The sequence below is a fragment of the Punica granatum genome, chromosome 2 (assembly GCF_007655135.1).
Source record: "Punica granatum isolate Tunisia-2019 chromosome 2, ASM765513v2, whole genome shotgun sequence".
Classification (NCBI taxonomy): domain Eukaryota; kingdom Viridiplantae; phylum Streptophyta; class Magnoliopsida; order Myrtales; family Lythraceae; genus Punica; species Punica granatum.
In genome coordinates, this window is record NC_045128.1 from 15,065,269 (window position 1) to 15,090,621 (window position 25,353).

At 40.2% G+C, this 25,353-nt stretch overlaps 1 protein-coding gene across 1 annotated transcript; it reads left to right on the forward strand.

The window, feature by feature from the left end:
* Positions 1 to 16,549: 16,549 nt before the first annotated feature.
* On the forward strand, positions 16,550 to 20,952 carry LOC116196762 (12-oxophytodienoate reductase 3). The gene is made up of 5 exons (XM_031526643.1): positions 16,550 to 16,956; positions 17,117 to 17,257; positions 19,311 to 19,441; positions 19,757 to 19,939; positions 20,131 to 20,952. The coding sequence occupies exons 1-5, from the start codon at positions 16,904 to 16,906 to the stop codon at positions 20,775 to 20,777; spliced, it is 1,155 nt and encodes a 384-aa protein (XP_031382503.1). The 5' UTR covers positions 16,550 to 16,903; the 3' UTR covers positions 20,778 to 20,952.
* The last annotated feature ends 4,401 nt before the right edge of the window (positions 20,953 to 25,353 follow it).

Below are 25,353 nucleotides of genomic sequence, written 5' to 3' on the forward strand. Positions count from 1 at the left end.
GAGCATCTTGACCTAGTGTCGATTTATGTCTGGGTGAGAGCATGTCCTCTCTAACTCCCCAAGTCTTCTGTGATATCTTGGTTGATCTTCAAGTTTCACAACTCCTACTAACGTATGGTTGGAACTTCCCACTTTCACCTCCCATTACGTGAGCAGTTACTTGGTGGAGCAGTTGTTGCTCTCATATTCTTATGACTCAAGCACACGTGCGAACATCTTCATAATTATTCCATGCGTTTTATTTCCAATGATTATCTTTTCCAATAGGCTCCAAGTTGGGTTAGGCTTTCAATGGGCTCCCACATATTCCTGATATCACCATGGGTCATATAGCATAATCTCATTAATTGGGCTTTAATTTCAAAAAATCCGAAATATGATGTAAACAATTTATTTCCACCAAAATTAATGACGTCCTTGCAAGCTCCATTGAAAATATTGTCTTAATTTTTAGCGGATCTACTTGATTAGCAGAAGGTGAAAATGTGAAAGTATGGTAGGGCTACAAAATTCACGGTAACCAATTGTCCCCGGCAAGCTTTTATTGCACCTTGCTGTAATGGTACGTCAGTGGATTCTAATGGGGCATGATGATCATCCTTGCGGGGGACTTGATTGCATTTCATAATTAGTGACGATTGCCTTCAATTGTAAATTTTAGCAGTTGCTCCCTTAGATGAGCCTCCATGCTTTTGAATGCAAAAATAATGGCGGGTAGATCATTACTTTGAAAAGTCTCTAGAGCCTTCCTCATCTTATCTTCAGTGACTTCGAGTGATTCCCTCGCTGTACCAATGACTTGGATAAGCCATTTTTGTTGATTCCAAGATTTTGGATAAAGCTCATTTGTTTTAGATGGGCGGTCTAGAATACCACTTTGAATCCAAATTGGCCTCTTCAATGGTGCTTTGGAATTATCATAGGCCGATACCGAAATTTGTTTCGGATAAGCAATGTAGGACACTCCTTGAACATCAATTGCCCTTTGGTTTTCTCAAGAATCATGATAATCAAGGGTCAGATTTATGTATTGCCATTTTGAACTATGAGAAGTTGTTTTACATGGCTCCGACATGTCCACAACATTGTAGTAACATGTACAGTAAATGACGCGGCATGGTTCATGGCTTCTCGCACCTAAATCTTAATTTAGACTCAAAAGGAATAGATCACGTCTAAACCCAATGAATAACACCCAACAGGGCCATGGAAGAAGATAAAAGCTCTCAACTTTATCAATGAAATATAATTGTTCTTGATTATAGAGATGTAAAGTTGTGTCTTACAATGAGAGGACATCTCATATATATAGGCCTAAGACAACTAATAAGATTCTGCAATAAGAAACTGACAACTAGACTCCTGCTAAGTAACTTTCCTAAATAAAAGTATGAACTTGTTCCAAATAGAAGACTTATGACTCTTGACTCAAACTAAAATAGGAAATATATAATAGCTAATCTTAAATATTTTTTTATCTAAATAAAATATACTACCTAATTAAAATTATAGTATTCCTAATTTGTAGATCAAGACATCTCGTCTTCGGTTTCTATATTACGAGAATCATTCCTTGATATATCTAATATATGTTTCTTCGGGCTTGGCTTTTCGATATATATTTGGTCTAAAAATCATCTTCGTCATTCTCCCCCACTTGTGAAAAGCTCGACCTCGAGCTTTCAAGATGATGCAGATGTCATGCTCGACATGAGGTTGGATTCCTTATAGTGTCAAATCTTTAATAACAGCTATCCTTTGGAATCTCGTACGTGAGAAATTATATACTGGTGGCATCTTTGGGATCTTTTTTTTCTAAAGGTGATTCTTTCACGATCAAAACATACAACTCTTGTGATTTTGAAGATATCCCTACCTTTGTCTCCATTACTTCTTCCTTTTTGATATCATCTATCTTCTTGAGAACTTCCTTTTTAAGAACATTGTTCTTGAAATCTTCCTAAATCTGCTCCTCCTTGCAGTCAACTGGTTGTAGTTTCTTGATGTAGAATCGGACCAAAAATCAGGCTCGTCAGTAAAGGTTACTAATGTTTAGTGGACCTTGTGTGGTCGGATCATAAGAAATCATTGAGTATAGTAGTGACTCATCACACATGACGGTCTCATTACAATATTCTATGGCACTAAAATCGTGGTGGGCAGTCATAGCATTAGTCTCCCAAGAATAATTGTATTAAAGGTTACTAATGTTTAGTGGACCTTGTGTGGTCGGATCATAAGAAATCATTGAGTATAGTAGTGACTCATCACACATGACGGTCTCATTACAATATTCTATAGCATTAGTCTCCCAAGAATAATTGTAGTGAGCCATTGGGTATGGTCGAGACTCATCGGCCTCATATTATTCATTGATAAAAATATATTCGGGGACTGGCGGAGAAATCTTATGCTTGAAAAGATCAGAGTTCTTAGCCGCTGGTAGCAGCTCTTGGGTTACTGGGATGGCCTCGTATGACTAAATAGTATCAATTTGATGAATGGCTGATGGAACTGAATGCTGCCATTGAGTCGACTTTATCAAATCATTCATGATAGATCTCGCGGCATCTTGAAATAGATCCGGCTGAACTTCTATTGTTTGAATCGGTGGTAGCTGAACTTATTGCCTCTCGCTGACTGGAAGAGCCAAGGGTGCCTCTACCTGATTTTGTGTCCCTGCAGGAGTACAAGCGCTACATAAGAAACTTGCTCGAAGCATTGTGTCATCACTTAAATGGCCTGCATGAACTCAGTGGCCATGGCATCTCCCAATTGAGATTGTCGGATCATCACCGATTGACTAATTAGAAGCATAGTAGTGTCTTGGTGGGATCTTTGTAATTTTTCATGATATCCCACTGGGTGTGCCAAAAAATATTACGAGCGTGTCAGAGACGAAGAGTCTCGAGATTGTGTGGATGTGCTAAACTGACTTCTAACTAGATGAAAGTGAATGGCTTCATGCCTTGCAATGCAAAAGGACTTAGAATGGAAAAAGTCAACTGATGTAGAAATTTAACTTGCTGCAAAATAAATATAGTAGAACTTCAATTTAATTGAAAAGACTTGTTGCACAGAATAAAATTTGAACGAACTACAAAAGCTAGATGGATCAAACTAAAAACAATAGGAAATGTTAACGCGGACATCTTCATAGAATGTCGGTTTGTGTCCGGGTGTGAGCATCTCCTCCTCCGCTCCCTAAGTCTTCTATTTATAGAGAAATCTTGCTTGATTTTCAAGTCCCACAAGTCCACAACTCCCACTAGCAGATGGTAGGAACTTCCCACTTTCAACTCCCATTACATGAGCAATTACTTGGTGAAGTAGTTGCTGCTCTCTTATTCTTGTGGCTCAAGCACACGTACAAAACATCTTCATAATTATCCCATTTCTTTTAATTTCTAATGATTATCTCTTCATACAAGCTTCAAAATTGGTTAGACTTTCAATGGGGTCCAAAGTTTTGGCGTCACATTCCACTCTAATTTCTTAAACCCGTTCGGTAAAAGGGTTTTATTGCAATATGAAAACGTAAAAACTAAAATAAAATGAATAAAACTAAAACATTAAATTAGAAAATTTAAATAAATAAGACATTATAGTTATGATAAAGTAACATAAATTATTTTTAAAATTAAAATAATGTAAATAAAATAAAAAAGAAATTAAAAATAATAGCGAAAAATTTAAAATCAAATGATAGAAAGTTAAAAATCAAATAAGGAAAACAAAAATGAAGAATGAATTTTTAAAAAAGACAAGTATTTTATTTTACTTTAATTTTTAAATAAATTTTTATTTAAGGTCATTGCATTCTAACATATAATTCTAACAAATGATTGCCAAAGCAAATCAACTAAATAAAATCACATGCAAAGATAGAAGTATGATCAATGCATTTCAACTCATATTGAGAGAAGGGGTCTTCAATCACTCAATACGGGTCCTCTTGTATGGCAGAGTGGAAGTTAGAATGCATTGAGCGACAAACAGAGAAAAATGAGTAATCATTGGCATTGATAATAATAAAGGTTACAGATAGAAAAGAGGATATGCCTCGAGTCAAGCATGCACAGTATGAATGACCCGTATTGACCAAGGTTGAAAGAAAATAGCTACAGAACATAATTTATACACATGAATGACTGCAAAGAGTAAATCACTACAATATTTAAACTAAATCAAGGAGAAATCAAGTTCTAATGGGGCTGAATTGATATTAGAGCTTAGTCCATAACTTGTAATCAACGCGAAAATCCATATATATGCCATTCCTTTTCTAGCAGTTGTTGTATGTTGTCGACTACCTACCCTATCAATCTAGATTCTAGAGGCTTCTAGAAGCATATGGACGCAGTTGACCTTCGACTTAACGTCGGTATGGGTCTGCCTATTACCCTGATCAACTGCAGGAATAGAACTCAAAGTTGAGCTAGAGGGAGTAAATTGATGACAGATAAAATGAAGGGGAAGAGAATGCCAAAGGGAGCATGAAATAAATCATAAATCAACACTATAGTTATTTGACAGTCATTTTATTTTTGCAAGTGATCTTTCTCTCTCGAGAAGATCGTGAGCAAGGTCCTATGAGGCAAGAGGAGGAGGAGGAGGAGGAGGAGATGATACCGGGATTATCAGCACCTCATTTTGGTCCACCGGCTCAAAATGGGCAAAATTGTCATTTCTATCATTTATCGGAGGGGAGTATTTTTAGTTAATTGCTCGAGCATTCATGACTTCTGAAAATAGGGCATTTTCTCAAATTAACGCCAATTTACCGATTTTCAGATAAAGTACTCTACGGGACGTATTCGGATTGCACATGCATCAACTTCAATTTTCAAAACTCTGAACAAAAACTCGAGGTTGAAAAATATTTTTATGTACAATATTGATTCCTGAATTTTTCTAAACGCAATGGTGATCCCAAATTATTTTTTGGATGTCCGATTGAAAAGACAAAAATTTTAGGCTTTACGTGCAGTGATTTTCGATTTGTTCAAATTCGAGTCGATGCTCGGGATTGAAAGTATTTTTCCATGTGATATCGATCCTTGAATTTTTCTAAACGCAACAGTATTTTTGGATTATTTTTTGGACATCTGTTCGAAAGGACGAGGAATTCAAAAATAATCAAGCGATTAAAATCGACGCGCATCTGGGGGTCGATATCGATTTTAACGAGTTTCGTTCTTCATTGATACAAATTGAAATTCTCATAGAGTCGATTATTTCTTCAATCTCTTGATCTCGAAATTCCCGTTCCGAAAATGTCGACGGAAGAATCGAATTTTACGAAAAACGCTTGTACGAGTAATAAAATAAAAGAATATATAAAAATAAAAAAATGAAATAACAAAATCGGTCCAGATCTTGACCGTGGTCACCTTCTTCCCTCCCCCAGTCTCTTTTTCCCTCTCTCTGCTGAAATCGTGCCTGCAACCATCTTCCGCTCCCTTTTCTTTTCCATTTCTCCTTATTTGTCTTTCCGATTTCAGCTTTCACCCCTGCAGAACCATTGCTGTTCATATTCCTGCAGCCCTGCATGGTTTCACTGTCACGCCATGCATGCCATCCTCATCACGTTTTCGGATTTTCTTCCTCCGCTGATGAACGTTTCTTTTCCTTTTTCTTTTTATTTCTTTCTTTTCTCCTCCTTGGCAGCGCGTTCACCCATTTGCTTTGCCCGGTTCATCCCCTTTTAGTCCTTTTGGTCGCTCCTTTTCCTTCTCAAGTGTACCCGAGCCTGATCTCTTTCCTTCCAGCTGCAACTTGCTACACCTCTCTGCAGCTCCTGCTGGCTTCAGCTACTCTCCCTCACGTTTCCTCTTCACGGGCCCTCTCTCTCTCTCTCTCAGACAACACAGAAGAAACAGATGGACTGAGGGAAAGAGAGAGAAAAGAAAAAAAAAAGAAGAAAAAGGGCAGACAGAACAAAAACACAAAAAACGGAACAAGAGAAAAGGGCGGGAGGAACCCACGACTCGCCCTCAGCTCGTCTCTTAGCTGGACTTTTCTCCACCCGAACAGACCCCCCAGCTCGTCCTCTCCATCCAACAGGTTCCCGCAGCTCACAAAAACCGACTCTCTCAGCTCACTGCAGCTCGATCTTTCCCTCACGGAACGCTCTCGGCTGAGCTCGACTTTTCTCCCAGCTGGCCCCCAATTGGAACTCTCTCTTTCCCTCGGCTCTCACCCTAATCTCATGCCCTCAGCTCCCTTGGAAACGCCATTAGCTCACTGCCAGACCCCTCAGCTCTTTTCTCACTCCTCTTCCCTCAGCTTGCCCGCACCGACACCTCACACGGACCGCTCCTCTTCTTCCTCTTCTTTTTTCCTCAGTTCAGACATGCTCCAGTTCCTCTCATCCTCTCTGCTCAGTCCTGGTGCCCTTCCCTCAGCTCACATACTCTCCCCGTCTCTTGGAATCTCAATCTGAGGCAATTGTCTTAGGAACCCCATGAAGTCGAATGATCTCCCAAAAGTAAAGATCATCAATAGTTGTAGCATAAAATGGCCTGTTGCAAGGAACAAATTAAGTCATCTTAGAAAACCGATCTGCTACAACCATAATAGAATCCTTGTTTCGTCGTATTTTTGGAAGCCCAAGTACAAAGTCCATACTCACATCTTCTTAGGGGGCTTATGGCATCGGTAATGGAGTGTATAGTTCATTATTCTGACCCTGGGATTTGGCAATGTGACAACTTTTGCATCACTGAATGAACTTGCAAACATCTCTTTCCAACTTTGACCAATAAAGATGCTCATGAATACGTGCTATAGTTTTTTCTCTCCCAAAATGTCCTGCCATTCCACTGCTATGTGCTTCGAAAATAATTACTTCTCCGAGTGACCCTCGAGGAACGCCCAAACTATTGCCCTTGAAAAGATATCCCATTAGCAAAACAACATCCTTAGAAGGTCCTCACACACATTCGGCCCATATGTTGCAAAAATTAGCATCCGACCTCCAGCCTCTTAACCTTCACTTCCAAAGCTAATAATAGTAAATGTCTTCGACTAAGAGTATCGACAACTACATTTTATTTTCCAGCGTTATGCCTTATACAAAGATGAACGTTTGCAAATACTCCACCCAGTCAGTGTATCTCCGAATTAGCTTATGTTTCCCACTAAGAAACTTCAACGCCTCATGATCGGGAACAATATAAACAGTTACGGTAGTAAATATTGACTCCAATGGTTCAAAGCACAAACTATTGGATAAAATTCCTTATCATAAGTTGAATACTTCGTGCGAGCTTCATTTAGTTTCTCACTATAAAAAGTAATGGGCTTAGCCTCTTGGCTTAGGACAACATGGATTTCCACATTGAAAGCATCACACTCAACTTTGAAAACTTTGTTAAAATCTGGAAGAGAGAGAACTGAAGCAGTCGTTGCCTTCTTTTTTATGAGCTCTAAACTCACTCCCGCCTCTTTTGTCCATATAAAGTTGCCTCCTTTCAAACATTCTGTAGTAGGCGCAACTGTGGTACTAAAGTTCTTGATGAAGCGTCAATAAAAGGAAACAATAATATGAAAGCTTAGAATATCGTGAATTGTTTAGGGAACAAGTTAGCTGCAAATTGTTTCAATTTTACTTGGATTCATCATCACGCCTTCCTTAGAAATAACATACCCCAGGAAAATCACACTTTCGGTGAAGAACTAACACTTCTTTAAGTTTTTGTATAGTCGTTCATCCTTTAAAATCTGAAACACCTGCCAAAGATGATTCAAGTGCTCCTCTTTGTCTTGGCTGTAAACTAGTATATTATCAAAATCTACAACAACGAACTTCCCACTAAACGACCAGAAGATGTGGTTCATCAAACGCATGAAAGTGATTTGAGCATTCTATAAACCAAAGGGCGTCACCATCCACTCGTAAAGTCCATCTCTTGTCTTGAACGATGTTTTCCGTTGATTCTTTGGTCGTATTCGAATATGATGGTAGCCGCTTCTAAGATCAATCTTCGAAAATATCTTGGCACCATGGAGTTGATCCAACAAATCATATGGCCGAGGAATCAGGAATCGATAGCTAATCGTGATCTTATTCACCGCTCGACTGTCAATGCACATTCTTCATGATCCATCCTGCTTAGGTACTAGAAGGGCTGGTATTGCATACGGACTCTTGCTCTCTAGAACCAAGCCTTTGACAAGGAGCTCTTACACTTGTCTTTGTAACTCCTCATGCTCCTTTGAACTAATTTGGTATGCCAACTTGTTAAGGATGAAAGCTCCCAGAACAAAGTCAATGTAATGCTGGATATCTCTCATGGGTGGAAGTCCTTTTGGAATTTCCTTCGAGAAAGCACAAGAGAATTCTTCGAGTAATTGGTGAACCTCAATAGTAACTTATATCTTCTCGAGATTCTCTTTGTACGGACCCGAATGTGAACTCTCGTCGGGGCCCGCATGCGCGCGACCGAATCACGCGGCTTGGGAGTGTCCACATTCCCAGGGATGCGTGACGGACACGCGTAAGAAGGAGTCGCCACTTATCATTTTATGACCCGAAGGTCGAGGGCCGATAAGTTACCTGGGTCTAGGGGTATGAAACACCTAGTTTTGCTAAAGCATTGGTTTGTACGAAACTGGAAAGTCCAAGTTCGGGGGTTCACGTTACTTGCGGGCCTATATTCCGCATGCCCTTTCGGTACTCTGGTTTGCTAGGCTTGCAATTTTATTTCATTTATCGCGTGAATTAAGCTGCGCTCAGCTTACACGTTTTGACACCAGAAATTTGGTGAACTAAACGATGTCGGTTGAGAAGCCGAAAGAGAAGTAAACCCGTATGTCAGGGAATCAGTTCACTATCTTGCACTACAGTTCATCAATCTATGATGTTTGAATTCCTGCGTGAACCGGAACCTCGAAATCTTGGGATTACTCTTATTTGGGCAAGCATTCGACCGATTCGATTAATTAGACTCTCGGACCGTTCGCTCACCGATTAAGATTCTTACAGAATGAATGTATAAAATAAATCCTTACAATGCTCTCAAAACAATAAATACAAATTACAAATGATTGAATCCCAATCGATTTGCGTTTGGTTATTATTCCGCTCCGACTCGCCGTGAGTTCAGGGAAAAATCGAAAAACTGAAATTCAACTAAGCTCTTAGTGAATGGGGCATTGAACCCGTGACTGATGATTAGGGCGTTGAACCCTAAGTGCAATGCGTCCTATGGGTCAAGCTCGACTCGCATAGACAAACAATAGCAGAAAAAGTAACAAACAATATGCAGATTGCAGACAATGTCTTTGTTATTGCCAAGTGTACGTGGATTAATAAGTTACTAACCCAGGGGTGTTTTTGCAAGCAAATGCCATATGTTAAACAAGTAAACGCGTGCAAAACATTTTGCATTCGGCTTTATTTCAATGAGCTGACAGGCATGATGTCTATAGTCAAGTCCTTTTTGTGTGGAATGCTTTTAAAGTTGTTCTGTATTGTGACACTGAATTTTCACTGAATTAGTCAAACTCCTGTTTTGACTCTAGATTTGGAACCTAGAGTTCCCCTAACCATTATCTAGTATTTGGTTAGATCGAGTGAAAGGTTAATCAGCGTTTTTGCATATTTTGTGATAGAGATAACCATTCTAGTTGCCCAAGTCTACGATAGGAAGACAAAAACTCATCAATGGATAAGAAAAGGCTTTGTAGATGAATCTACACTTGAATAGGTAGCCTATTCTTATCCTGATACCGTAGTGTTTCTGTCGAGTAACCCTAGGGGTGTCGTTGAATTATGAAAAAACGATTTTGCCCTTTATTTGAAAATTATTTTCAGAAAAGAAAAACATCGCAGTGCGGGCCACCTCGAAAAAGCCAAAGAACCGATCAATCTAACCATAAGTGATTTAGAAAGATCTTTCGTATCCTGACCTGAGTTACTTGAAATCAGGTAAAAACTCAAGTTGAGACACATAAATCCTTTCTAGACGTCTGTGCTACATCGGATTGCGCGTTTTGGGTTTTGAAATAGACAAGTTTTGAAGAAGGCATTAACGTTATTTAACAACTCATCGAAACGAGTTATCAGTTAATTGCCAATTCATGCAAACTTATCAGTGCCAAGTGGATTTAATCGTGTAAACGTCCCGATTAACCTGTTGGTGGATTTATAGCTTAAAATTAAATGTTGAATGCAGTAAATGTGCGGATTACAAACAACAGACAAATCATGGATTGATCCACTGAATGAAGTTCGAGAACCCGAAAAGCTTAATTTAATGAAAACAATTCATGACACGATGACCAAGACGGGTCCAAGAAAGTAGAGGATAATTTGGTCAAAATGACCAAAATACCCTCGAAACCCAAATGGCCCCGAAAGAGTCACCGATACATGAACTCATGAATTTTGCTTTAAAAATAATGTTTTAAAGTTGTTAGCATCCGGGATTTGCGACGATATTGAAATTTGCAATTTGCACAAAATCCGAGAAATGGATTTTATCGAGGTAAAGAGACCGTTCTTGACCTGAATAAGGTTGAAGAACCTTCGGCTCTTTCCTCATGGGAATAGCCATGGGTTTTCTTGACCCATTTTGGGTTTCAAGCATTCTCTTTAATCTAATTTCGACTATTTCTCGCATGCTCAAACGTTAAACATGATAAATGACACGTATTTAACAAAGCCGGTATTGCCATGATTTGGAAAACACATTTTAAACATACAAACATGCATAAACATATTATTTATGGAATCGATAAAACAATACCGGCTCCATGGATGCGGGATGAGACTGTAAAAAGTCGAGTTGGTCCATTGGTGGGTCGGGTTTGGACTGTTTTGGCTTGAACAGACCCGAATAGCACATAAATTTTTGACCCAACTGAGCAAGTTTCGGGTCGGACGTCAAGGTCGGCGGCTCCTGATGGTATTTTGCTGCAACGTCGGCGGCTCCCGTATCCTAATTGACCTCCGGAGGTGACTGTGGTGGTTGTTCGAAGAAAAGAGACTCGAGTCGACCCGTATAGCCCTGCAAAAATCAAACAAAACAGAGCGGGCCCAGAAACAGCCTCAACTGGGCAATGTTCGGGTCAAACGTCACCACGGTGGCTTCCGATGGAATTTTGATGCAAGGTCAGCGGCTCCCGACTCCTAAGAGACCCACGCAAGTGGCTGTGGTAGTTGTTTGGTTCCAGAGTTATCGGATTGACCCGAATAACTCTGCAAAGATCACAGAAAACAGAGTACGTCATGGAAATAGACCCGACTGGGCAGTTTTTGGGTCGGACGTCACCATGGTGGCTCCCGATGGAATTTTGATGCAAGGTCAACGAATCCCGACTCCTAACTGACCTCCGGAGGTGGCTACAATGGTAGTTTTGCAAAAAGAGTCTCGAATCGACCTGATCTATAAAGAAAATCGCAAGTGAATTTGAAAATTCGACCTAATTGGGCAGTCGGGCTGTTTCTTCTTGCTGGGTTAAAACCAGCAGGTTTTTCTTAAATTTCTCGACTCCTTGACACCCTAGGGTTGTGTGGGGAGGTGTTTGATGGGTTTTGGCAGTTCAAACCGGTCCGAAAATGCATGAAACTCGGGTTGCCATTTTTGACCCGAGAGAGCAAAAATCTGTTTGGTTCTGTGGTGGGCTGTTCCGATGGGTTGGATGCTTCAAACTTAAAATCTAAGCTCGGAAATGGATAGAGGGAGACAAGAACATGTGGGATATGAAGTTTGGATTTAAGCCGGGATGGTGAATACTGTGATTCTGACTTAAGTTTTGAGGGTTTTTGCTTGGTTTTTGCTTTGCTGAAACTTGCTGCAATTTTCTCAAGTCTTGGAGAGCATTTGAAGAGTGAGAAAGCTTGAGAGAGATGGCTAGGAGGTGTATGATTAAGTTAATGACATTTGGGCAATATATAGGTGAAATTAAGTGCAATTAAGTGAGAAAAAGTGCAATTAAGGGCAAGGATTAGGGGGATCCGAATTTTTAATCAAGATAGGGATGGAGACTTCTTCAAAATGCATTAATGACGAAGAGCCAAATGCATTGATGGTGAATTGAACTTGAAGTGTAAAATTGAAAGACTTAGATATTTGTTTGGGCAAGTTGATCAAGAGAAGACAAGAGGTAATGGAGAGGCCGGTCATGGAGAATTACGGCTGCCCTAGGGCAGCCCATGGGTCCCACGGGCTTTGAGGGAAATTCAGGACGAAGTTCGGGTTTCGATTAATTGCGTGTTCGAGGTTTGTCGCTCAAACAAACGTCGAATTGTCAATGTGCGGGTGAAAACGGTTTAAATGAGCCCGAAATCATCCATTTTACCCAAATGAATGCTCGTGTGGTTTTTGGGTTCGGAAGCCGATTTTGCTCATTTCAAGAGATCAGAGTAAAGTTAGTCGTTTCGGAATGCGTATCTCATATCTGCATTCTGCATTGGTCATTATGATGTGCATTGTCAATCAGATTGCAAATTTGACCAATAAGCCGGTATTGCAAATGTGAAACCGGAGACGTCCTAGGAGTCCGAAACCGGATTTCTCAAAATGCTTTCTGAGTTGGTTAGATGATCCGGAGATTGCTACAATTTTTGTTCGTTGAGAACAGACCCCGAAGGATTGAAAAAGTGCATCTGAGACTCTAAAAGCATTGTTCTGAGGGCCTAGATGACTTGTGAGATTTCATCTGAGGATTTTACATTGAGTTTTGGGATGAGTAGCACTGTATTGGCCAACCATCTAATGTCAAGTTTCTGTCAAAAGGACCTCCAGTTATGAATTTCCATTCAAAATGATCTTTTCTACCATTCGGAGGTCATTCGGGAAACTGAAAGGGATATTGCAGTCTGATTTGCCCAATTGCGTCTGTTCGCTGTAGTTTTTGGAGCAATGCATGGCTAACTTGGATTGCCGATATTCTGTCAGAGCAGTCTCCGGATATGGTTTTCCGTTGAAAGGTATGCTTGTTTTGCCACTCGGGAGTTGTTCGAGGTGTCTACGTGACTTCCAAAGAACAATCTGAAGTAATGCTCATGCTCTGTATAATTGTTGGATGTGACTGCATTTGACATCGGGCACTAACTTTTATCTGGTGAACCGGTGTTTTTGGACTCTCACTAAAAAGTTGTCTGTATACAGAAAATTATTCTTTATAGAGCAGATGATCTGCGAAATGTGTTTGAAGACACTTTTCATCTGTTTGGTACCGCAAGGGATTTTGGAGTCTAATATTAGATATTTTCTGATGGTTGAGTGAACCAGTAGAAAATAACATTGTCGGTGATGTATACTGAAAACGCCGGTTTGGATGCTGTTTAGGCTCTCTATATACTTTGTACGTCGCTGGATAATTTTGTATGTTCTTCTATCATGTGCTTGAATCATCTGCTTGTTTCTGTTGACTTGAGAATGAATAGCAACTTGCCACTCTGTCGAGTCCTCTTCTGCATCGATACTCAAGTCAGGGCCTGAATCATTGCTGATGTGCATTACTTGAATTGGTGAGCCAAATGGGGTGCTAACACTCTTCAAATACAATGAGAGCATAAATTACATGTAGACTCCCCAGAAGTGTCTCAAATTCTAATTTTCCAACGAAGTGCATACTTCACTTCGATTAACCTTAGACACAACTTGTGCTCTAGAAGGGCCCAAAACAACTTTTTGTCTGTCCTTCGTAAATGTATAGCTGTTTCGATAACCATCCGTGTTGAGTTCTTTTGTCGAATTTCCATGGTCTACCTAATAACAAATGGCATGCATCCATGGGAATAACATCACACCATACTTCATCATGATACATCTTGCTAATTGAGAATGAAACTGGACATCTCTTATTCACTTTCAGTTCCTTTATTAAGCCACTTCAATTTATAAGGGCGTAGATAAGTCTCCATTCTCAACTTCAGCTTCTCAACCATCTCAACTGAAATAATGTTAGCACATGCTCCACTATCAATTATGACATTGCATGCCTTGCCATGGGTGCTACATCTGGTGTGGAATTATGTTGTGTCGAAGCCACTCTTCGTTTTCATCATACGTGGCGCTTAAACTCCTCTGGACTATAAGCATATCACCTCGGCCAGCATAGGTGACTTCTTCTTCTTCTTCTTCTTCTTTTTTCCGCACGTTCATCCTCACAAACTCCGTCGACTTCTTCAAAATCTTCTTCCCTCTAGGTGACTACCTTGCGGTTTGGACAATCTACTGCAATATACCCTAAACCATGACACTTAAAAGCACTTTTTGGAGTTCGTGGTCGATGAGCCAACTTGCTTAGACGTGTCTCTGCAATTTCCCATAGATTCAGTCTTCATGTTTGTTGCTCTTGATGAAGGTGTGGACTTTGAAGACGTTGCACTCCCCTTGTTGAAGTTTCCATCACGACCAACAACCTTGAAGCTTCCCTTGCGACATTCATTTTGTTGTTTCTCAACTTTCAACACAAGCTTCCTAACATTATTAAAACTCCAATAGGGTTGCAAAGATACGATTTCAACAATCTCCCCTTTTAGTCTGCCTAAATATCGAGCAATGGTTTGCTCCTCCGGCTCCGAGATATCGCACTTCAACATCAAGTGTTCAAACTCCATCGTGTAATCTTCTACTGATTGATCTCGCTGCCTCAGATTGTGCAACTGCATGAAGACATCTTGCCGATAGTTCTCGTCTTCATCTTTTCTCATGTCATATTCTTGCTTCTCCCTTCACGAGCCCTTGTTTCTTAAGATTCTCCCACCATAAGGAAGCATAACTTTTAAGTTTGAGAGCAACTAACTTCACCTTACTCTCCTCTTGGAGATTCTTATAATCAAAAATTCGCTCCAAGGTGTAAAAGCCAACCAATAAAATAAATAGGTTGAGATTTGCCCTTGAATGTTGGAATCTCAATCTTGATGCTAAAGTCTTGATCTTGATTCCACCGATTGACTTGATGTGTAGACGAGTCGTCGCTCGAGATGCCGTTACAACCCCTCAATCTGACGACGTAGCTCTGCACAATGCGCCCTCAAATAGGATTCCTAGCCATAGCTCTGATACCAAATTGATATTGGCATGGTATGAGATGACAAATGTGGAAGGAGAGGATGAGATTTCAAACCCTAAGGATACAAATATCACCACTTTAGAGAAAGGAAGTCGAGATAAAATACTATCTTGGAGATACAGATATCACCACTCTAATAATCGTGTAGCCGAATCACCATCTTAGGAGGCTAATTCAAGGATACAAAAACGATTTTTACCACTCTAGGATAACTCGAGAGATATAGAACGTAAAGATTGCACAAAGTAAACTCCAATATTATTAATCAACCATGTCTTCTCTTACAATGAGAAATCCCTATTTATAGACTCAAGACAAATATCTAGACTCTTAGATAGGAAACTTACATGTAAGGAGCTTTCCTAATATAAAATAGAAAACTAACATTTAAGATACTTCCCAAACATAAAATAGGAAATTATGATATTCTCTTCCTAAATTCAAAGACAATGAACATATTTTCTTTCTAGAAGACTAATAAAAGAAATAAGAATCATCCTTATGTAGCATTATCTTCATGAATGAAAATAACCTCGTCTTGAATTTGATATTCATTGTTGGGCTAATTCATCACATCAAGTTGGGCCTACTCTCCAATGGACCTTATCAAGTTGGGTAACAACTTCCTTGATTGGGAAGAAAATATATTCGGAAGGGTAGAAATGCTGAGTGAGCTTGTGCATGGACATGCTTTTGATTGGTATTGAATACATGAAGCTCTTATTGCATAATTTAATTGTTCGAGTAAGTATAATACTAAATAAATAAGAAAAGGTCCGTGTAGTGTACAGGAAGTAAACTATAATAGTATAAGATATAAGATAGGGTAAGATATATTTAAAGTATTTATATTAAATGCACAATGGTTGTGATCACGAAAGATTCAAATTGCTGGCATTGGTTTACGATGAGGATGCAGTCAATTGGCAACACACCTAGAGGTATGCCTTATGCTGTTTGATTGATTCAAGTTGATTTTTCCATGAAAATGAAAGGACAAAAAAGCACTGATTTATTTATTTATTTGCTTTGGAAGATAATTATGAAAAAGAAAAGTAACTTAATTAGATGTCCCAAAGGTATTGAGAGGTCATTTGTGATTGCGATTGCGATTGGATATTTCATAATCATTTTTTATATATAATTTTAAGCATACTTGGTATTTAGTGTGAGTTCTTGAAATCACGGTTTGGATTTTGGGTTGAAATTTCGGTTGCAACTGTGATTTTCTCAAGAACGTTAATAAGTTTTTATAAAATCTATTTCTATTTATTCTGTTTCAACTAATTACCTTTCTTATTTTCAGTAATTTTAAATTAATTTCTTCTAAATATTTTAATTTATCTTGAAATCAATACTTATTTTTTCAATAATTTTACTTTAGTATTTCTCGATTAAGCACGGCACTTTCAAATGAAGCTCGAGTCTGATGTGATGCTCCGTTGCTCCATCGTGGGGGTGCCTTCTCTGTGAGTGCGCTCTGGCGCATATAAACATGACGCGACCTTACGAAGAAAAATCCCCGACAACACTCACTCACACCGACCAAGAGACGGACATAAACAATTGCAACTTGCAACTCCAATTTTTCACGTGCCTTAATTTCATGTGCTCCATAGTGCCTTTCCTTTTTCTTAGTACAAATGCAAAAGCATCAACAGGTCATAGATCAGACAGCGTCCACACCCACCCTGACAATTATTCCTCCGACGACCCCGGCCGAAAAGAACAAACCTCTCCTCCTCCTCTCCCTTTCTCCGATCGTTCCTCCGCCGCCCAAATCGACGACCCGAGTCAATAAACCTTCTTCTTCTTTATTCACTTCTCGGAAGGCCTCGATCAGTCAGTGAGCTCTCTTCAGTGGGCAAAAATGGCGGATCTTTTCACTCCCTACAAGATGGGCAAGTTCAACCTCTCTCACAGGTCCTCCTCTCCTCCTCACCCTTCTAAGCTTGCGATAAATTTTGGGTTGTTCTTATTATTATTATTTTTTTTGGGAGTTTATTGCCTGATTTTTCTGGCTTTTTTGCTTGTCTCCAACTGAAAAATAACGGGGATTCCGTTTTTGGGTGAGACGGGGCAGAGTGGTTCTTGCTCCGATGACTAGGTGCCGGGCATTGAACGGGATCCCGCAGCCGGCGCTGGCCGAGTACTACACTCAAAGGGCCACCCCTGGAGGCTTCCTCATCACAGAGGGGACCATGATTTCCGACACCGCCGGCGGGTAAGCAGGTTCTTTCTTGTAATTTTCCACGAGGTGAAGGGGCATTTGTGGGAATTCGTCATCTTGCTTTTATGAGTGGGCATCAGTGGGTCGAATAGTCGGCAAGGCATGATCGGCCACTCCACGACTCACTCGCACCAAAAAGTTTCAGGCTGCTTTTGGTTTCGTAATGTTATTTTAGAATCACAATTCTAATTTAACTATACCCACTACAAAACAAAATAACTCATACAAAGTCAAATAGTGGGCCCTATTTATATCACTTTTTTTCACAACAAAACAAAATAATTCATACAAAGTCAAAGGGTAGGTCTCATTTATACCATTCTTTTTCAAAATCAAAATATAATTTTAAAATCCTACTATAAAACCAAACGCAGCTTCAAAGTTTCAATATAGAATTTTAAAATCAGATTTTGATTTAAAAAAAGAGTGATATAAATGATTATATATGGGTGCCACCCATTGACTTTATATGAATTATTTTGATTTGTTGTGGAAAAAAGAGTGGGATAAATGAGGCTCACCCTTTTACTTTGTATGAGTTATTTTATTTTGTTGTAGGTAAAATTAATTTAAAGTGTAATTTTAAAATCACACTTTGAAACCAAACAAGCCATTAGCTATCGGATATTTTGCTCCTCTTTATTTTCTCTTGTTTTTTGGTGTGATCACGGTTGTCCTCGATCGAAATCATGCTCGAACATTGGTTTAGCTTTTGGCACAAGGTACTTTGAGTGGGTCTTGGACTCTTACATTCCGGTAATCGTAAACTTAGTCCACCAAAGGTTCGGATTAAAAGCAGGAAAGAGCTGGGAAGGGTCCAGTTTGGCTTAACTGTAGGGAGCAACTTTTAAGTACTTTTTTTTTTTCTTGCAATTTCCAGTGAACAAAATCTCTAATGAACAAGGTGGAATCTGAATAGTTATCAGCTAAATATAGATTAGATTAGAAATTTAGATTACGTCTTCAAATTAAGCCAATAATGAAACTATATTTTATGTCTGCATAGCTTTTTCTTAATGAAGTTTCTTAAAAGGAAATATATTCTTATGTATAAGATATAAGATATGGTTGGGATAGTGGGGAAGGAATCAAATCTTGGAGAGCGGAACTAACGTTGGTTGGTTCAAGCGGTTCGGTGTTTGTTTCGCTTAAGTAAGGTTTCGGATTCCAGTCCATGTGAATGTGGAAAATTCATATTGGGAGAGTTTTACCCCTTATTGGGATAACCTGGCTCAACTGGATTAGTCGGGATCCAATTGGGCTTATGAATACCTGGGTTTACATCTAAAAAAGTATCTTGGAGAGCGGAGCATATCTAACAAATATTATATCTGACAAATATTTGGATTGGGACGCGCCATTTAGATCATCTGACATAAATGCTTTCTTAATATAGATTCTTGAACTAATCTATGATCTTGCGTGTTTTGAGTAACAAGAGCCCGTACTTGCACCGCGTGATTTGCTATTATGTAATTATTTTTGATAATGTTTTAAATATTTTTAAAAGTAATAACTCAATTTTAAAAAGTGATAATGTTGCCTATTATTAATAATGAATTGAAATAATATTATTAATAACTCATAGACAAGGAGTTTGATAATAATATTGTCTTATAAACTGCAATTCGATTTGTTTCTCACGGTTTTCTTAAGTATTGCTTAAAGACAAAAAATTGTAAGACTGGAAAAACTTTAATCTGTTTCTATTAGATGAGTTGAATAACTTCATAAGATAGTCTAGATGGGTTGCTATTTCTTGATAGCGGAAAAACTGGATTGCTCGTAAGAGAAGGTATGCAGCAGGTTTAGTTCAATTTCGGGCGTAAAATTCTTTTTATACTGCTTCAAATTGGGTTATTTCAACACGGTACGTATCCCATTCAGGTTGCCTTTGCTTAATGTCAAGCAAACTTGCACCTCGGTCGGCCTGACTACTCGAATTTCTCAAGTATAATGCTGATGACAACTGAACACCTTCAGACCTTTCCTTTGCTATTACTTAGTAGTACATGAACTCAAAAGATGGTGGTGGTGTAATTTACAGGTTTCCACATGTTCCCGGGATTTTCAATGAGGAGCAAGTGAGAGCATGGAAGAAGATTGTTGATGCTGTTCATAGCAAAGGCAGTGTAATCTTCTGTCAGCTGTGGCATGTTGGCCGAGCTTCCCACCAAGGTGTGCCCCATACTCATCCAGAGAGTTGAACAGAAAATGAAGTTGAGGAGCCCTCAGACCTATTGGTGTTTGATGGTCGAATTCAGTTTATCGTTTTCAGCAAACAATGACTGAAATCAGAATGAGTTGGAAATGAATGGCCCTACAGAATCCAACCCATAACATGATGGTTTTGTTGAGTTGTGTTTCCATAACTTGTATCTAACATAACATGATACGAATGGTCTTTTGAAGTGCTTTCTCATTCTGTGTTAGCAGTCTTGATATGATGATGACAGCTCACTAATTTTTTTCTTTGTTTTTTCCTTGGATCAGTTTATCAACCTCATGGGGCTGCACCAATTTCTTCAACTGGTGTGCCTATCTCGAAGAGATGGAGAATCCTTATGCCCGATGGCTCTCATGGCATTTACCCGAAACCTCGGGTCCTTAAAACACTCGAAATCCTGGAAGTTGTTGAACACTATCGACAGGCAGCGATTAATGCCATTGAAGCAGGTATTATACACAACTGTGTGATGTACCATGAGTTTCAATAGTTTATTTTCCTGTTTTGCTTATATTTCTCTGCGTGAAATGAAAAGCATAAAGAGTTCTCTAAGATCAGATAAGTGCTGCTGATCGATTTGATTTATCAATTGTGCTCTGTGGTTTGTATTCTAAATGTAAAAATGGCATAACATGTTCAGGTTTTGATGGGATTGAAATACATGGGGCACATGGGTACCTCATCGACCAGTTCTTGAAGGATGGGATCAATGACCGAACAGATGAGTACGGTGGATCAATTGAAAATCGATGCCGGTTTTTGATGCAGGTGGTCAAAGCAGTTGTCCAAGCAATTGGTGCTGATCGGGTCGGAGTCAGGATGTCGCCGGCCATTGACCACCTCGATGCAATGGACTCTGATCCCCTGCACTTGGGTCTTGCAGTCATCGAGAGGCTCAACAAGCTCCAAGAAGAGTCATGCTCAAGCCTGACTTACCTCCATGTGACCCAGCCTCGCTATACGGCTTATGGCCAAACAGAGTCCAGCAGGCAAGGGAATGAAGATGAAGAAGCTCGGTTTATGAGGGCTTGGAAGAGAGCATATCAGGGCACTTTCATCTGCAGTGGAGGTTTTACCCGAGAACTTGGGATGAAAGCAGTGATTGATGGTGATGCAGACTTGGTATCCTATGGTCGGCTCTTCATTTCAAACCCTGACTTAGTCCACCGGTTAAAGGTTAATGCGCCGTTGAGCAAGTACAACCGGAAGACCTTCTATACCCAGGATCCCGTTGTCGGTTACACGGACTACCCTTTCCTGGGCCAGACGCTAGTGTCTCGCCTTTGAGCTATGACACGGACTATCGATTTTAGAATCCATGATTTTCAATGATTATATATATACATATGCTGGAACTATATGTGGTCATTGCGTTGGGATTACTGGATCAATATGCTCTTTTGTGAATCAAGAAGTGTGGATTTAAGCGAATTGGTCATTGCGATCATATTATTGTCTTGGATTTGGGTTCTCTGCTATAACGGTGGAGGCTACTCTTAGTTGAGAAGCCAACAGATGAAGAAAGGAATAAAACTTGCTTCTGCTTGATTCAACTTTGACATGCTTGCACAGGAAGCTGTGGTTCATTGTCCGTTACCAAATGAACATATGATGAATTATCGTTGCTTGTCTGTCTTGATGATGGATCACTAGCCGAAAACCCGGTACATGGGTTCCCTGGTATTGTAGAAGAGAGTACCCAGTGTTGCTCTAACCCTTTGAGCTTAAGGTCCTCATTGAACATCGCGAAGATATGTCAGGTAAGGGTGCTAGAGGGCCTTCTTGGTGTCCCGGTTGCCTTTAAAAAAACTTCCAGATATTCCAATTGTAAGTCGCCGCAAGAGCCAGGGTCGTGAAGTTCCCATTGCCAGCAGAGGGCCAGCCGCTCTCAGAAACCAGGATGTCCACTGAAGACATGTTCACCTTTTCCGCTGCAGCATGGGTGGCATCCACCATAGCATGGAGAAGGTTTGAGTACTGATAGCCCTGGTCATGGACAAACGGACTGCGTGCAGTGAACTGAGCATAATCTAATCGCACCATCACCGGGTCCTTGACACCGTCACCAGGTCATCATACTGCTCACTTCGGGGGCTAAAGCACCTGCCGAGGGCGGGTAAGAATGTTTTAGGATTGACGTAAAGACCGACATAATGATGCCTATATCTCGCGGCGCTGGAAATGACGCTCCAGAAGTTCTGCATTGCTGGTACAGCATACTGACCAAGATCTCCAGGGACGACCTCATTCCCGACCGTTATGTAGATGACGTCGACGTCTGGGAAAGGTCTTACGTAAGTGTCGTACCTATTCAAACAGTCAACTATATTGTTAATTTCATCACTAATAGAAGTAATTAACTATAAAAATGCTGAATCAATTAACAGGACTTACATTAATTGAATGATTAAACTTCCATCAGGAGCCTTCTTAAAAGGAGGGATTACAGAGACTAATCAGAGGGTGTCAAGTTGCAGAAAGTCGGATGGTTGTCTGTAATGAAATAATAAGAAATTTATTAAATAACAAGACACTTGTTATTTAATAAGAAACTTATTATTTTTTAATATAATAAAATACTTGCTAAATAATAAAAAAACTTGTTATTTTATAAGAAACTTATTATTTTGAATATAACAAAACTCTTATTAAATAACAAGTTATGTTACTAAATAGCAAGGACCTTATTTTTTTGGAGCATCCTTAAAAGTGCACATCTAAGATGCTCTGAATAGTAGACGCTCTTAATTGAATGATGCAAGCTCAGAAACCAGATTGCGACTCTCTCTGGGATTCGAGCACCATCTCGGCCAACTTTCCCGACCACAAGCCTCTTGGAGAGACCACTTGAAAGAGAGAGGCCTACAAGGCCTTCACTGTTCTTTCCTTCATAGGAAGAACCACAGCCTAGGAAGTCTAGTTTTGTGGAATTATGGGAAAATGCGAGACATGCTACAGAAGCAGCAAGAAGAAGATAGGAAAAGAAGAATGAGGTTTATGAAACTCCTACCCAGGTTCCATCTGCCTCTAAGCCACTTGAAGAAAAGAAGAAGGATGGAGATGATGAAGAAGAAGACACACATGGAGTCTTCATGGTTTTCCCTAAGGAAAATCTTCTTAGTTCCTTTCTCAAGGAACACTGTCAAGATGATCAAATGTTAGTCAAAGATGATTCGTCTGAATCAGCTACTCAGCTACAGATGAGGAATCTGAGACCTCTCACAGAGACGAAGATTCAGAATATTCATGGGAGACAGTAGACTCTTATCCCCCAGTTAAGATGATGGGTAGGGGAGAAGGAGTTGGCTCATATGATGAAGTCCAATCTCAAGTGGCGGATACCCCACCAGCAGCAACAGTAGCAACACCATCCAAAGGGAATCTCGTCTTTACCTTAGACGATATCCCCTATTCTAGGTAGCCGGACAGACTCCAGGAGTTCCTGGTTTACCTCACCACTCGAGCACTCACCAATGACAGCAACCGTGATCTTATGTCCGACTTCGTATCTCGGTTTATTGGGACATTACGAAACTGGTGGATTAGTTTAGGAGAGCAGGATCAGCTCCAGTTCCTCATAAAGAGCCTTGCAAAAGCGATCCATATTCTGCATGTGTTCTTTGTAGGAAATCCTGATGATATCAAAGAGCTCAAACAAAGAGAGTTCTTTGAAAGGAAGTGTTGTTCATACAAGAGGAAACATCTAAACTTGCACTTCAAGCACATGGTTTGGTTGTTCTATGAGCTTGGTGCTGATATCTCCCTAAAGCAGGTTTTCCTCTCCTCCATTCCTGCATCACTAGCAGAAGCAATTGAAAGAGCACTCTAGGTAAGAAGAAAAAGGGTCATTGACTGCACGGTTGGAGAAATACAACAGGAGATCCATGTGGCTTTCGAAGAGCTTGCAAGAAGAAAGAAGTTATAAAGGAAGTCCTAAGGAGAGATAAGTCAATGGAAAGAGGTTGCAAGCGGCCTGAGTTGTACGTCAAATGCTCTGGCAGAGACAAGGACTGCAGCTGCTCAATAAGAAAAAGAAGTATTATAAGAAGTGGAAATTCTCCAAGGCCAAGTCCAGAATATAAATCCTAAGGAAGAAGAAGAGGTTTGGAAAGAAGTATAAATCATCGAGGTGCTACCTCTATAATCGGCCTGGCCACTTCACCAAGAACTGTCCAAGAACCCCGAAGAAAGGAATGAAGCTAGTCCAGTAGTTGGAAACTGCCATAGGAATTTCCTTGGAGAAAGATGATGTGGAGTCACTCTTCTCCTTGGATGAAGAAGTTGGACCATCGTCCATCGCGGCTTTGGAAGTTCTGACAGATTCTGACTCTAGTTTTTATGAGTTCGAGTCTGATACCTGGGATATGGCGGTTGAGGATATTGAAGGAATTAACATAGTAAACTCAGTTCCTCACGTTCTAGTCTTGGTTTATACGTCAAAATACTCGAAGCCTATCAAGGTTATTGCGTTCCTAGACACTGGAGCCGCCCAAACCATCATGAACCTGGAGGTTTTGCCACAACAGTGCTGGAAGCCATTCACAAAGTATTTCAGCACTGCCTCCAGTGAGGTGTTATCTACCCACCTCATTAGCTGACCCATTAAGATCCAGTTCTTTCCTGGTTGTTTTCTCATCACTAGGGTACTGGGTTCAACATTGCTTAGGAAAGACATAGTAGTTGGCTGGGATATAATCAATAAGGTAAACAAGCTCATAATGATGCCAGAAGGGGTCCGTTTTAAGCACTACTTTTAGCCGTATGTGTAAATCCCTCTACTCTTCATGGCGCTGGAAGATGAAGTCAAGCAAATCCTTGAAGGACTGGTCCAGGACTTAAAGTAACAGTCTTGTGCGAACTCTCATCAGGAGTTCCTCAAGAAGTGTCCTCAACCTCTATGGAAAAATGAGCAGTTCTTTGTGAGGCTGCCATTCAAGAAGAATGAGGACATTAATCCTACCAAGGCCAGTCACTCAGGAATGAACCTTGAGCACCAGCGACTTGCCTTCGCCGAATGTACAGAATTGCTCCAGCAAGACCTCATTGAGCCCTCTGATGCACCATGGGTATGTGAGGCTTTCTAGGTTAACAAGCGATCAGAGTAAGTCAGAGGAAAGCTGCGGCTGGTTATTAATTACCAGCCCTTCAACCATTTCCTGTAAGATGATAAATTTCTATTGCCTAATAAGTAAGCCCTCTTCACCAGCCTCTCTGAGGCAAAGGTATTCTCAAAGTTTGATCTGATGGTGGGCTTTTGGCAACTCGAGATCCATCCAGAAGATAGACCCAAGACTGGATTTTGTATCTCCAATGTCCATTTCCAGTGGAAAGTCATGCCGTTTAGACTCAAGACGTCGCCATCACTGTTCCAGAAAGCCATGTGTCGGGTCTTTACTCCTATCATAGATCATACCCCTGTATACATTGACGACATCTTTCTGTTCAGCCCAATAGAAGAGGCCCATGTCCGGTTGCTCCAAAGATTCTCAGATATTGTCCAGAAGTATGGAATCACGCTCTCCGAGAAAAAGATGGTAGTTGGCCAACGAGAAATCAATTTCCTTGGCATGCAGCTTGCCAATGGCTAACACCAGCCAGAACCGCATGTGGCCCAAGAATTGCTCAAGTACCCTGAGGAGTCACTGACCAAGAAACATGTCCAATAATTTGTTGGAATGGTGAACTATCTTATGGATTTCCTTCCAAAGATAGCCAAGCTCACTCGGTCATTAGAAAAGATGTTAAAGAAGGATGCCCCTGCTTGGGGACCTACTCAAACTAAGGCGATCAAGGAGCTAAAGGCTTAATTACAATCCCTGCCTCCACTCCAGATCCCTTCTATAGGAAAAAGATCCTCCAGACA

Coding starts and splice junctions, on each gene's coding strand:
- LOC116196762 (XM_031526643.1), top strand. CDS start 16,904: ATGGCGGATCTTTTCACTCCCTACAAGATGGGCAAGTTCAACCTCTCT. Junction 16,957..17,116: donor AAGTTCAACCTCTCTCACAG/GTCCTCCTCTCC, acceptor GAGACGGGGCAG/AGTGGTTCTTGCTCCGATGA. Junction 17,258..19,310: donor ATTTCCGACACCGCCGGCGG/GTAAGCAGGTTC, acceptor TGTAATTTACAG/GTTTCCACATGTTCCCGGGA.